Source organism: Oryzias latipes, chromosome 20 (assembly GCF_053564925.1).
Source record: "Oryzias latipes strain Hd-rR chromosome 20, Olatipes_Hd-rR_3.1".
NCBI lineage: Eukaryota > Metazoa > Chordata > Actinopteri > Beloniformes > Adrianichthyidae > Oryzias > Oryzias latipes.
In genome coordinates this window covers 28,172,970-28,186,495 of record NC_136256.1, presented here as the reverse complement: position 1 = coordinate 28,186,495, position 13,526 = coordinate 28,172,970, and the positions used below count along the sequence as shown (strand labels likewise).

Here is a 13,526-nt window from a genome sequence, read left to right as displayed (position 1 = left end):
GCCCCCCCATGAAGATTTTCCCACCATGCAAAATCAATTGTGGTTAACAAATTGGCCGTGACATTTGTCCTGCCGGGGTGGGCGGGACCGTTTTCATGGACCCGCCCCGTTTTTTACGGACATTTTGCACAGCATGGGGGGGCTTTTTGAAGGGGCCACAGCTAAGCTGAGCGTGGATGTTGGAGCGCTGTGTCAAACACACACAGCGGCTCCTTTACAGCTGGAAACCCTGGTCTGTCTAGTAAAGCTTTCAATCATTTTAAGAAGAATATGATCAAAGTAGGATTAAAAATCCTGGAAAATGTGTTTTTTTCACTAAAACTGAATGTAAAAATACTTTTTTAGCTTTGAGAAAACTTGGGGCTTTTGCTCTCTGGGTCATAGAAGTGCTTGACGTCAGTATCAATGAGCAGGTTGAAACCTTTGAAACCTCCTCTGATTTGTCATCTTCTTACATTTTCCCTCAGTTTGACAAATGAAACTAAATTTGATCAAACAGGGTCATCTTTGACGCACTGCGTCAAACATATTTTGAAGAACTGAAAGTTGTGTCTGATGCTAAATCAAGTATGCAGATCACAAACGCAGACTTCACTCTTCATGCTGGGTCTTTGAAGTTCATTGACGTTTTTCTAGATAAAAGTCCAGGGGTTAGTCCTAGCCCAGATGCTCTGCAGAACAGAAATCCTCTGGATAAACGATGTCACGACGTTTCTTCATGTCGTCCTGGAAGCTGCTGCTGCTCCTGGAGTCTGTGGCAGAAGTAGATGTTTCTGTGAAGGAAAGGTCAGCAGATCTTTCAGTGTTGTTGAGATAAGAAAACGCAAAATGCATCGTTCAGAGAGAACGAACACAGAAGCAGAAGAACAGGACAGTCTGGGGTGGTCTGGTCTAACGCATGGGAACCTCCGTTGGTTCGAGTCTCCTCCTGTTCATCATGCAGGAGCAGTTTCAGGTCAGAGCGGCAGGAGAATTTATAGAATGATGACAATAATTAGACATTCCTATGCTCTATTAGTGTTTGCTGATAACTGAGCTTTTTCTCTTGATAGAAGAAAAGCTGACTTTGCTTTAAAGTTGACTTTAAGCCCCCCCATTCTATTTTAAGGGCAGCTGCTGTGTCTTTAACAAACCACATTAACACTTGTGAGCAGTTTTGGACGCGGCTCCACCGCCTGTCATCTCATTATCAGGTCCAACAAACTGGAGCCAGCAGGCCTGTGAACTTTCAGGGGGGGGGCGGAGCTGAAGACCTGGGAGCTAAACTGACTTCATAAAGGGGCCCGGCTGTTTAAATGGGCTGAAAAGAGGGAAGCGGGCAGGTCAGAGTTTTTCTGAACAATGATGCAAGCACACAAACGGCCCGGCCTTCACAGACAATGTGGCCACGCCCCCACGCCCCACGCTACCTTTTGTGCCCATTCAGTGATGATGAAGCGCACCAGAATGACGCTCCATCTTTCTTTAACTTCATTGAGTCAAGAGTCCAACTATTTGTGCATTTTCTGCCCCTCCCTTACTGATCTACCCCCCCCCCCCCCCGTTTGTTAATTCAAGCAGCTGATCCATAAACCAGGATGCAGATGGGCAGCATATGCTCCACACCGCATCTGAAAGGGGATTGATTCAAAGTAATCAATACTTTAAAAAAAACATCTCCTGTAAGACTGGGATGGTCTGACCTCGGCCACTTCAGAAATACTCAGAATTACACCCCCCCCCCTTACTTGAAGCAGTTCAGGGGGGGGGGGGGGGGGGGGGACTGAGAAAAAACAGGTAATGAGCTGCCGAGCTGAAGGGAGCTTGTGAACATGAACAGTGAACAAGTAGAGAGTTGACAGACACTGCAGGCTGAGAGCATCACACCCCCAGGCCAATTACAGGCAGTATGCAGGGACCCCCCCCCCCCCCCTTACACACACACATACACACACACTATGACAGGTGGAGGGGAAGGATGGGCTTCATGTATTTCCAAAACTAAGCGCCTGATCATCTGCAGCAAACAAAAATATTCTGTTTTGGTTGAAAATTCAGGAAAGTCACACGTGTCGAAGTCCGATTTAATTTTCAGCAACAAATTATTTTAACTTCTATTTGCCGAGATTTATACCAGACTGCCTACAAAATGGGGCGGCGTTCTATTTACCTAATCTTTTTACGTTTACATTTTGTTTGTTTTGGTTCCAAAAACAACGCGAACTTAAGGAGAAAACCGAAGACGAAAGTGGATCAAACTGCCAGCAGTTCAACCGCTACTCATCTGGGGGCGCTGTTGCACGGAACAAGCTCTGACCAGGACGGAAACCAGCAGGAACCCAGAGGCAAGGAGATCCAGAAAAGAAACCTGAAGGTAGTTTACGATAAAAAAAAAGAGAAAAGATAAAAAAAATCACAACAATTGTGGAACACAACAGAAATAAATCACCGAGTAAATCCAAAGATTCTAGGAAAGGGGTGGAGCTTCCAGGAGACACGCCTCCAACCAGCACAGAAACAGACCAGGGAATGAAGATGAAGCAAAACTCAAGACATAAAACTCCGACCATCATGTGTGAAGGAGTTCCTGCAGCTCCTCACTGCACCACCTTTACCCAGCATGCATTTCCAAACTTCCTCAGGGTTCCTGCTTCTTCAAATTCAAACTGGGGCTGTTTTTCTTCTTCTCTGGTTCCCCCCCCCCCCTTTGGGAAGTCTGTCTGCACTGAAGTGAACCGCACCAGAGTTCATCTGCAAGAGAACAGAGACCCTCATTCTCAGAAGGACCAGAGTCGTCTTCTTTGATCCAAACCAGAGTTCAGGTTAACCTTCACACCTGATGAATCAAGAGGACCACCAGAGAAGACCAAACCTGAATCAGATGTCCATCTTTATCAAAGATGTTACACAAAAGTACCTCCAGCCCTACCGTATTGATCAGAGGCGGAGTCAGATGATTGGTGTTCACCTTGCTGGGCTGAAGGTTTCTTACGTCTGTCATCTGGGTTCCTGCTTCAGAAGGAAACTGCTTTAAACTCTTACCAACCTTCCTATAATTTGGTCATGCAAAAATCCGCTGCTTTGTCTGCCATGTCTTTGATTTGCAGTGATGAACTAACAAACCTCCACGCTGCCAGCTTCTCCTCCTCTGGATCTCACCTGCAGATCTAGAAGAATCTTTTCTTTCTGGACATGGATCACAAAGGATCCATTTTTCACAAACATCTCCTTTTTTCTTGTAGAGCGCCTACAGCCGAGCAAACAAAGGGACCTGGAACTTCCAAACAACTTGGCGTTCTACCATGAGAACCCAGTTGGACCTTCGGCTGGCTGTGAGCAGGTGGGTCCCCCTGACCCTTCTGATGGTCCTGCCACACAGCTTTGTGGCTGAGCCAGCAGAGGGAGACCCTGGAGGCTCCGCCCTGCTGCAGAGGGTGAAGCGAGGCTGGGTGTGGAACCAGTTCTTCGTCCTGGAGGAGTACACCGGACTGGAACCCCTGTACATCGGAAAGGTTGGTGACTGCAGTTGGCAGGGCTGCATGAAATAGTGTGAGTGATGTAAAAGAGTTTTCCCTCCAACTACTTCAAACACTACTTTGGGATCTTTGGCGGGAATGTTGAGCTAAGTGTTCTTCAAATACCTGATCCATGAATTTAGATGAGAGAACCAAAAACGGAAAAGAAATCTAAAAAAGTTTCTCAGAGTCTGGGTTCTATGCTACGTTTTTATGATTCACTTCAATTTTGAGGGTTTTTTTTCTTTCTTACATCATATAAAACCTTTTAAAAACTAAGTTTGGACTGAAGAGCTCTTTGTTTTTGGTCAAAAGTCCTCATTTTTGCTTCTTCTGGAATCATTTAAAAACTGTTCTGATAAAACCATCAGTTTCTGTTCTGTTGGCAGGTTTTTTCTCAAAAGTTCTGCTAGTATGGCAATTGTAGACCACAATGCATTGTGTTTAAACTTTTTTTCATGTGAAAAGTTTATTTAATTTATTTGAATAAATCCTCCAAGTTTTCATCATCAGAACACAGTGGATTCATAAGTAGACTTGGTCAAATGTTCATATTTCTTGGGCTTTTATCTCAGGAAATCTGTGATGTCATATTTACCATTCATTAAATGGTGTCTGAATTACATTTGAAATCCAGACCACAAAAGTTTTTTTGAACACTAACTCAAAGTAATTTGCTTTTCTAAATTGAGAATTCAATTTGCAATTTGAAAATGCATTTTGCAATTTGGATCTCAACATGAAAAGTTGGAAATCAATCTAGCAATTTAAAACAAAATTAAATTAAACTGCTTAACATTTTTGAATAAAAACTAAATCAATTGCGTTTTAAATTGTCGTGGGTTTTGGTGCCATATTCAAATGAGTATAGTTCAGTACCAAAACATGACATTTCAATACATTTTTAGTTTGAAATAGATTTTAAAGTAAATTAAAATCTATGGCATTTTAATTTGCCATGGTGTTTTTATGGACGTTTTTTCAGCCATAGTCATAAGTAATATGCAATTCTCAATTGCTGTACCTTTTCATAATGAAATCTAAACTGCGCAGCTTCATTTCTTTTATGTCAGTGACATATGAAACCTCGTTATGATTTGAATCTGTATAATTTCATGCATTTTGGTCATTTTTTGGGGGGGGGTTTCTGTTCACCATAAAATCTCTAAAAATGAAAGAATCGGACCCTTCTCTGACAGAGCACTCCTTTACTGTTCCTGGTTTCTTTCCAAAACCCACGAGGTCTCCAGAACCTCCAGAACCCTCGGAGAACGATATCACTTAATCAATTAGAGTTTGATAAATGTGCTGCCTCCACTCAGAAAGCTGAAGGATTCCTGAAAGCCTAATCCAGCCTGACACTTCTGAGAGCTCAGGGACTTTTTCCCTACATGTGCTATCAAAATTCCTCGCAGTGACTAGGGTGGATTTGCCTCCATTTTCATCCTCCTTTTCAATTCGGCGTCTCTTATGGATTCTTTCCGACCTAATTTTTTTGCAAGCTGAATGGAATAAGTGATTCTGACAGGCCGGGCTACTACCCAGAACCACTCAGGCCTAAAAGGCACGGCAAGATTTGACAAAGCAGGAAAAAAAAGATGTGCTGCAGCCGCCTTTTTTTAGTTCACCTCTCTGTGGGGAATTCAGTATTCAGAGCTACGAGACCTTGAAGGTTTGGGATTTCAGCCTGACATGAAGCATGGCATCGATAGCCTGACTGTTTAAATTGAAAGGCCTTGGAGGGAGCGGCGGATTAAGGCGGGAAAAGGTGAAGGAAGAGCTACAGCCAGACGTGTAACATAAAATAAATCATTTCAAGGCTAAACTGGTTTTTGCTGCAGAGATGGGAGATTATGGGAAGATGGGGAGATCTGTGTTTTGGTTGCAGAAAAGTGAAAAAATCTTGAGAAGAAAGCGTCTTTAGCCCCCTGAAAGCCACGGCAACGTTTAGTGATGAAAGACTGAAACAACGATGGTCTTTTTCAGGAAACGCTCCACTCACCTGTGGATTACATAACCGAGCCAGGGGGGGCATTTCATTTAGCCCCTCATGTGATGGTTGAGAGCCCCTCCCCCTCCTGGATCAGAGTTAGGGCTGGCAACACGTCAACGGGTCGGCGCCACCGCCTTAAAGGCTACAGACTGGACTGCAGGGTCCACATAAACACCAGAACCAGTACATGTTTCTGGTGTTTATGTGGACCCTGCAGTCAGTACAACTACACCACCACGCAACATATCAGTACTACTACACAACATATCAGTACTACTAGACCCCGACGCAACATATCAGTACTACTACACCACTACGCAACATATCAGTACTACTACACCCCTACGCAACATATCAGTACTACTACACAACATATCAGTACTACTAGACCCCGACGCAACATATCAGTACTACTACACCACTACGCAACATATCAGTACTACTACACCACTACGCAACATTTTTGAATTTGATTTGATTTCTTTTCTGCCTTTTATTTATTATTTTTTCCTTACCTTAAATTAATTATTAATTACTAGTAGGTGCATTAAATGCCTATGTTTGTGTGTGTGTGTGGGTGTGTGCCTGTTTGTTGTCTTGTAAATTTTAAGTTCTTTTTGTCTTGTTTTGATATATGTAAAACTCAGCTGTATCTGTCGGTTATTTATTTGCTTGTTTTGTTGTATTTTGAGGACCCCCTTGAAAACGAGATGATACATCTCAAGGGGCTTATCCTCTAAACAAATAAATTGAAATTGAACATATCAGTACTACTACACAACATATCAGTACTACAACACTACTACACCACTACACAACATATCAGTAATACTACACTACTACTACTACGTTACTGCACAAAATATCTGTACTACTAGACTACCACACCAAGTATCAATACTATTACTACATTACTGCACAAAGCACCATCACTACTACTACACTAATACACAAATTTTAAGCACCGCTACTACTGCAAAAAGCATCAGTACTACTACAACACTACTACACAAAAAATTAATACTACTACACTATTACAAGAAGTATCAGCACTTTTACTACACTGCTGCACAAGTTTCATTCTTTTTACTACACTATTACACAAAAGTTTATTGGTACTACTACACAAAATACACTACTATACAAAGTATCAGTTCAACAACTACTACACAATGTATAATCACTACTACTACACAAAGTAACAGTACTACAACTACACTATGACACAAAGTAAAATTACTACTACACTACTACCCTAACCAATACCCTACTATTACACTACTACACAAAGTATCAATATGACTAATACTACTACTACACTACCACAAAAAGTATTGGCTCTACTACTACAACACAATGAAGCAAAGTATCAGGACTACTGCTACACTGCATCACAATGTTTCTGTGCGACTACCACACAAAATATGAGTTCTTCTACTACACAACAACATAAAGTATGAGTACTACTATTACTGCACAAAGTATCAGTACTACCACCACACTAATACATTAGTCCTGACCTAATCCATTGAACCTAAACTAAGTCATTCCAGGTTTCTGCAGAAGACGCTGAGTTTTCCGACGTTCTCAGACCTGAAGTCTGTGTCCCTCATGAGATCCTGTCTGCTATTTGCTGTTCAGCTTTTCCAGGCCATTTCCCACCAAATCCTTCATTAGCTGCTGTTCCAGCAACATGCTGGTTGGATTGGGTGTCCAACCGTTTTGGAAACAGCTCCTGATTATTTCCCACTCAAATCAAACCTCAGCTCCAGGTGTTTTCCAGGTTTTTCCTAGCTGGATGCTCTTCAGTTCTTGAAAAAAAAAATTGTTGACTTGGTCAAAGATTGTCTGTTTGATTTGACCGCTAAGCTCATGTTGCAGTGTTTGGGTCAGTATTGTTTTAAAACTGAGACGTTCTCAGACTGAGACGTTCTCAGACCTAAAGTGATGTGTTTTAAACATATGTCACTGATTTGTTTCTGAGCATCTGTGAGCAGCTTTCAGGACATAAATCAACCAAATATTTACTGAAATGTTACTGCAATCAGTGACGGAAGTACAACAAAAAATTCAAGAAATCAAAATTGTGAATATCTCAAATAAACCGAATATCTACTGTATATAATGCAGCAGAAGGAAAATTGACAGTTTTCCCTTCTGTTAACCTCACAGCTGCACTCAGACATGGACAAAGGCGATGGATCGATCAGGTACATCCTGACAGGTGAGGGCGCTGGAACCACCTTCACCATCGATGACAGCACCGGAGACATCCACGCCATCCAGAGACTGGACCGGGAGGTGAAATCGCAGTATGTCCTTCGGGCCCAGGCTCGCAACCGCCTGACTGACATGCCTCTGGAACCCGAATCCGAGTTCATCGTCAAGATTCAGGACATCAATGACAATGAGCCCAAGTTCCTGGATGGGCCATACCAGGCAACAGTACCAGAGATGTCCAAAGTCGGTAAGGAAGAAACATCCCAGTTCAGATAGATGTTTTGGTTCCATGCAACACTATTGTGACTTCCTCCTCACCTTATCGGCTGGTTTTCCCAGGAACGCCAGTGATCCAACTTACAGCCACGGATGCAGACGACCCCACATATGGCAACAGCGCTCGTGTGGTCTACAGCATCCTGGAGGGACAGCCGTACTTCTCAGTCGACGCCAAAACAGGTACGCTGTTGGTCTCAGAGACCAGAGCAGAAACTCTAGATGAGTTTATCATCCCTGCTGCTTCACCTGGACATTCGTCCAAAGCTGGGCAGACAAGAACTTAAAGATAAGATAAGATAAGAATTTATTTATCCCTTAATGGGGAATTTTTTTTGTCTGCAGCAGCAAAGGGACATTCAGAAATCAAAGTGACATTCAGAATAGTGTAAAAGAACAGAAGAACATATGTAACTTACATGGAAAAATAGATTAAAATAAAAAACACTCACCAAACAACCTTGTAGGAACCAAAACAATGGAAACAATAGCAGCAACAACAAATGAAATACCGTGTTGGTACATACGTAGTGTGTCACTGTAGTACTGTGTTGTGGGGAGGAATGACCTGCAGTGGCGCTTCTTCTTGCACTGTGGGGGTAACAGTCTTGTGCTGTAGGAGCTGGTCAGTGGTTTGGTGCAGGGGGTGGGAGGGGTTATCCATGATGGATGTTAGCTTAGCCAACGACCTCCTGTCCGCCACCTCCTCGATGGACTCCAGTGTGCAGCCCAGGACAGGGATGGGGTTTTTAACCTGTTCACCTGTTCACCAGTTCAGGTCACGATCTCCTCCTCCTGCTCAAAGGATCACCTGACCTTCGCTGAGCTCTGCTGCTCGTTTCTGCTTCTTTTCAGTCCATCAATGTTAGTGATGATTGACTGATGGGTTGGAGATGAAACAAGGACTTCTGAAGACTAAATCCAGCCGAGTCCCAAAGGTGTTCTGAACATACAGAATAGACACTCTCACAGGAAAACATGTCAATGTCATGTTTTGGAGGATGAAGGAGCAAAAAAAAAAAACATTTTGCTACAAAAAGTAAAATTCTAAAAAGGAGGATTTTACTTGAGAATTATCTGGCTTTGGTCCATCTGACTGGAATCTTCTGAGACAGAAGCTTTGGTGGGACTGTGTGAGCTTCTTCACTTCATCTCCTCTTCTTCCTCAGGAATGGTCCGGGTTTCTTTGGCAGACATGGATCGAGAGACCAGGGAGAACTACACCGTGGTGATCCAGGCCAAAGATATGGGCGGACAACTGGGGGGGCTCGCAGGCACAACCACCATCAACATCACACTCAGCGACGTCAACGACAATGCTCCCGTGTTTGACCAGAGTAAGCAGCCGCCCGCCTCGATTAAGGAGGGCTCATGCCCTCCAATGATCTGATGAGCAGAAAGATCCTCAGAGGAGCTGGAAGACAACAGCTTTCATGGAGACATCTTCAGATGGTCCAACCGTGCTCAGCAAGCAGAAAGAGGGATTTTTTTTTTTGAAGTGGATCAGATTACACGCTACTTTTAATGATGGATAATACATTGATGATTAATGGGATTAATGCTGGATCTAGAAAACACTTCTCTGAGATTCATTCCGGCCATTCAGATACATTCACTGATCTTCTGGTCCAGATCACCTCACTGCTTTGGCCCGGCAGAGTCTGGACGTTCACACTGCACACAATCCATGTGGGAAAACTCCAGAACATGACAGGGTCAGACTGGACCAGGTTAGACTTCTGGAGGGAAACAGCTTTGGTGTCCCTAAAGTCATGAGGAACCACAGATTTGATGTTAGCAGGAAAACCAGACAGGTGCGGGGGGACAACCCCAACGCAGTGTCACCAGGTTAGACATGAGGTCCGTCTCCGTCTACTACGTTAAAAATGACAGAAGTCAAACAAAACACATCTGAATTTGAACCAGACCATCATAAAGTCGCTTTTTTATTAACATTCCATCAGCAGGTCCGGTTTAGCTGCTGCCCCCTTGTTTGCCCCCACCCTGTTGCTGATCCTCATCAGCAGTCCGTCCCCATATAGTGTCTTCACTTCAGGGGAACTTTCTTGGTTGTAAAGAGCTCCTGGAATCCTATAAGGTTGGACCGTATCAAATCAGGCAGCTTCCAGGTTAAACCTGGCTAAACAGATGAAATTCAACTCTGAAGACAGTTAACAACCTGATTGTGAGGCTCCTCCCCCTTATCCTGCTCTGAGGTCACAGTCATGGGAGGAGTTCTGGCTCCCTCTACAGGATGAAACGTGTAACACTCTTGGTCCATGTTCTCAGGGCTGTATCAGATGAGCGTGTTGGAATCGGCCCCCATGGGGTCGGTGGTGGGTCGGATCTGGGCCAAGGACAGGGACGTGGGGGTCAACGCAGAGATGAAGTACAGGATCATCGATGGAGATGGGAGGGACACCTTTGACATCAGCACAGACCCCACCAACCGCTTCGGTATCATTATGGTGAAGAAGGTAACCGAGTGAGCCCCACCCAGGACCTGATTCTCCATATGGGGGGGGGGGGGTTGATCAGAAAATGTTTTCAATGCTGGAAACTGTGACCCTGCAGCTGCTGGACTTTGAGAAGAAGCCTAGCTACACCCTGAAGGTAGAGGGAGTCAACACCCACCCGGACCTGACCTTCCAAAACCCTGGGCCCTTCAAGGATGTCACTATCGTGCACGTGAGTGTGGAGGACGTGGACGAGCCCCCCCTTTTTGACTCAGCAGCATACTACATGGAGCTGCCAGAAGACGCAGAGATCGGAACGGTGGTGAGGACGGTGACAGCGCGAGACCCGGACGCTGCCAACAACACCGTGAGGTGAGAAACAAAAAAATAGACCCTAAACACACCTTTATACACCTGAAGGTTATGCAGGTCACTCGTGATTGGAGAAAGAACTGCAGAGGAAACTGCTTCTCTTTCTCCCATTTTAAAGGCCATCACACAAGAATTATCAGTCCAAGAACTGTCTAATCCTGAAGACAATGTTTGAAAATAAAAGTCCATCCTGGTAAAGGCCTTTGTGAACATGGTGCATTCAAGTATAGTCAGAAGGCTCAGAAATATATTGTTTTTTTTAAATCTGTTTAGTAAAACTTTGGGTGAGGATAATCTTAGGATAATCTATTCTAAGCAGAGACGTGTTCTCACCAGTAGGGGGCGGCATTATAACAAGTTACAGGAATAGTGGTCTATTTTTTAAGTTACTTAGTTTCCTTTTTTAACTTGTTTTTATACATGAACTGAAAGTGTGGTCATTTCAGAGTAAACTATATTCATTTATGATAATATATTACCTTTAGCACACTAAAGAATCATTTTTATATTAAATTTGAGTTACTTTCTCATGTCACTTTGCTACACAGAAATAAGGCGACTGGAAAGGCCCCGCCTTTTGCTCCTTGTGGGTGCCGCCCCTTTTATGATGTCAACCTAGAGCCGGCCTCGGCAGCTTGTCTGCGTTTCTCTCACGAAAACAAACAACATCTAAACGTTTGCAGAGATGGATGAGCGTATTGTTCATATAAAATGAAAGCGTTTACCAATCACCGCTAGCTCCACAGAGAAAGAGGGTGTTGGCCTGGGGGCGGTGCTGGCAGTGCTTGAAGGGGCTGTTCCCCACTGTGTGACGTCACAGGGTGTGGACACAGTCGTTTCTGAGACTTGTAATGGGATTGTGATCATAGAGCAGTTGTAGTGTTTTTTCTAAGGAATGAACATTATGATAGCCTTAAAAGCTCAAAAAAGTTGATTTTGCTGGTATAGGCCGTTTAATTCTGTCAACATCTTGGTTTTTTTTGGGGGGTTTTTAAAAAAAAAATTCTTGTAAGTTTTAACTATTTTGCTAGCACATTAGCCTACTTTAAGCAGTAAAATTATCTTTATGTGTTTTCCACATTTGCAGCTATAAGAACACAAAAAACGTGAAATAAATATATCATTGTGACTGTCTAAGACTGTTTTCCCAATATCCTTTCCAACGCAAGACATTTTTTGAAAGTCCTCTGAACGTGTTTTTGATGTCGTTAGTACAGAAGGCGCCAGCTCCTCTACTGCTCTGTTGAAGTGACCATCACATCCATGTTGTTGATTTACAGCTCTGCCTGTTTACAAGGTTACCAACCACAAACTACAGAATTTTACATATTCACTTCAGGCATCTCCGTGTTTGATGAGTTCCAGCCTCACATGTAGAATTGATCGTCTCTGACCTCACCCACAAAAAGCTACACGGTAAAGATGAAGCCCAAGCGGGTCAGACATATTTACTGTAAATTGCTCCGTCCACTTCAGCAACTCTAAAATAGCTGGTCCTTTTGAGTAAAGTGAGCAATGATGGCTTCCCTCCACCCATCAATAAGAACGACGTGCCCCCTAATGATGCGCCAATTTCAGGCGTAATCAACCCAAACAGCTGGCCTGCAAACCACACTGACGTCCACATGTTCCATCTGACATCCTTAGGTACTCCATCGAGAAGACCAGCGACCCAGACAAATTCTTCTACATCGAACTGACGTCCGGGTCATTGATGACGGTGCGTTCACTGGACAGAGAGGAAATCAGCTGGCACAACATCACTGTCCTCGCCATGGAGATGAGTATGTCTGGAGAAATCACCAGCTAGTCTACAGGCTTCAGGATCCTCTAACTTTTTCCAGTTATCCAACTGTATCAAGGGTTCCACCTCTGTGCATTTATGGTCTCTAAGAAGAAAAAATATGGAGCAAATCTTGTTTTTCATTTTCAACCCAATTCAGTGATTCAGATGTCTACAGGAACTGAAATTGATGTAAAATAAAGCCACTTAGTGGTATGGCGCAATATTTGGAGCATTTCCATTTCAAAATGGCCCTATTAAGCTAGATCAAACCGTAACATTTTTGGGCCCTGGTTGATTGTAGGTCCACAGCAAAGCACCAAACTGGAGCTGCTTAGTAGAAACGAGGTCTAAATAAAACCTTCTCAGCAAATCCAATGTCATAATCGAAAAAATGTTTAATACCGCCCACTTTTTCTCTTTAATGCAATAATCTTAATGCTGTTCAAATTTTTAAAAACGGCCCTGTGAAAACGCACACCTACAATCTATTAGCAATGTTAAAAAAATTATTTTTGTCCAAATGTGTGTCCTGCAATCACACTCCACACCAGTGGGGGCGCTGTAGAAATGGGTGTTTTAAGGATTGTTGTATTTACAGTGGATTTTTTTCCTAGAGAGTGTAGCTGTGTGTAAAGAAGCTAATTGGCCTTCCTTCGAAAAATGTGCTAGCTTGCATAATCCAAAGAAAACTGAGTGAAAGCCTCTACGGTGTGCAGCATAGTCCAACTTTTGAAAACCAAAGTGTCGACTGACAGATTGTCTGATGGAACGTGAGAAAGTTGCTGGTCACCAACAACTTTTCCAGCCATTTACACAGAGGGTCTGGAGCTGAAAGACACTTCATGGCTCGAGAGGGACATCAAATAAGCAAAAATGTGAAGATCTCTAGCCTTTAGAACTTGGGAGGTTTTCTGGCTCTGAGCGCTCTG

At 43.4% G+C, this 13,526-nt stretch overlaps 1 protein-coding gene across 3 annotated transcripts in view; it reads left to right on the top strand.

Moving 5' to 3' along the window:
• Positions 1-13,526, top strand: part of LOC101174783 (cadherin-20) — a 46,117-nt gene that overhangs the window by 29,568 nt on the left and 3,023 nt on the right. For 2 of the 3 annotated variants that reach the window (XM_023950280.2, XM_023950281.2), the window contains exons 2-8: positions 3,222-3,491; positions 7,660-7,954; positions 8,047-8,166; positions 9,153-9,320; positions 10,273-10,460; positions 10,558-10,811; positions 12,459-12,595. In XM_023950280.2, coding sequence (XP_023806048.1) covers positions 3,282-3,491; positions 7,660-7,954; positions 8,047-8,166; positions 9,153-9,320; positions 10,273-10,460; positions 10,558-10,811; positions 12,459-12,595 — 1,372 coding nt within the window. In that variant the 5' untranslated portion in view covers positions 3,222-3,281. Of the gene's footprint in view, positions 1-2,211; positions 2,354-3,221; positions 3,492-7,659; positions 7,955-8,046; positions 8,167-9,152; positions 9,321-10,272; positions 10,461-10,557; positions 10,812-12,458; positions 12,596-13,526 lie in introns of those variants that run through there. The other variant, XM_023950278.2, reaches the window with a different exon arrangement.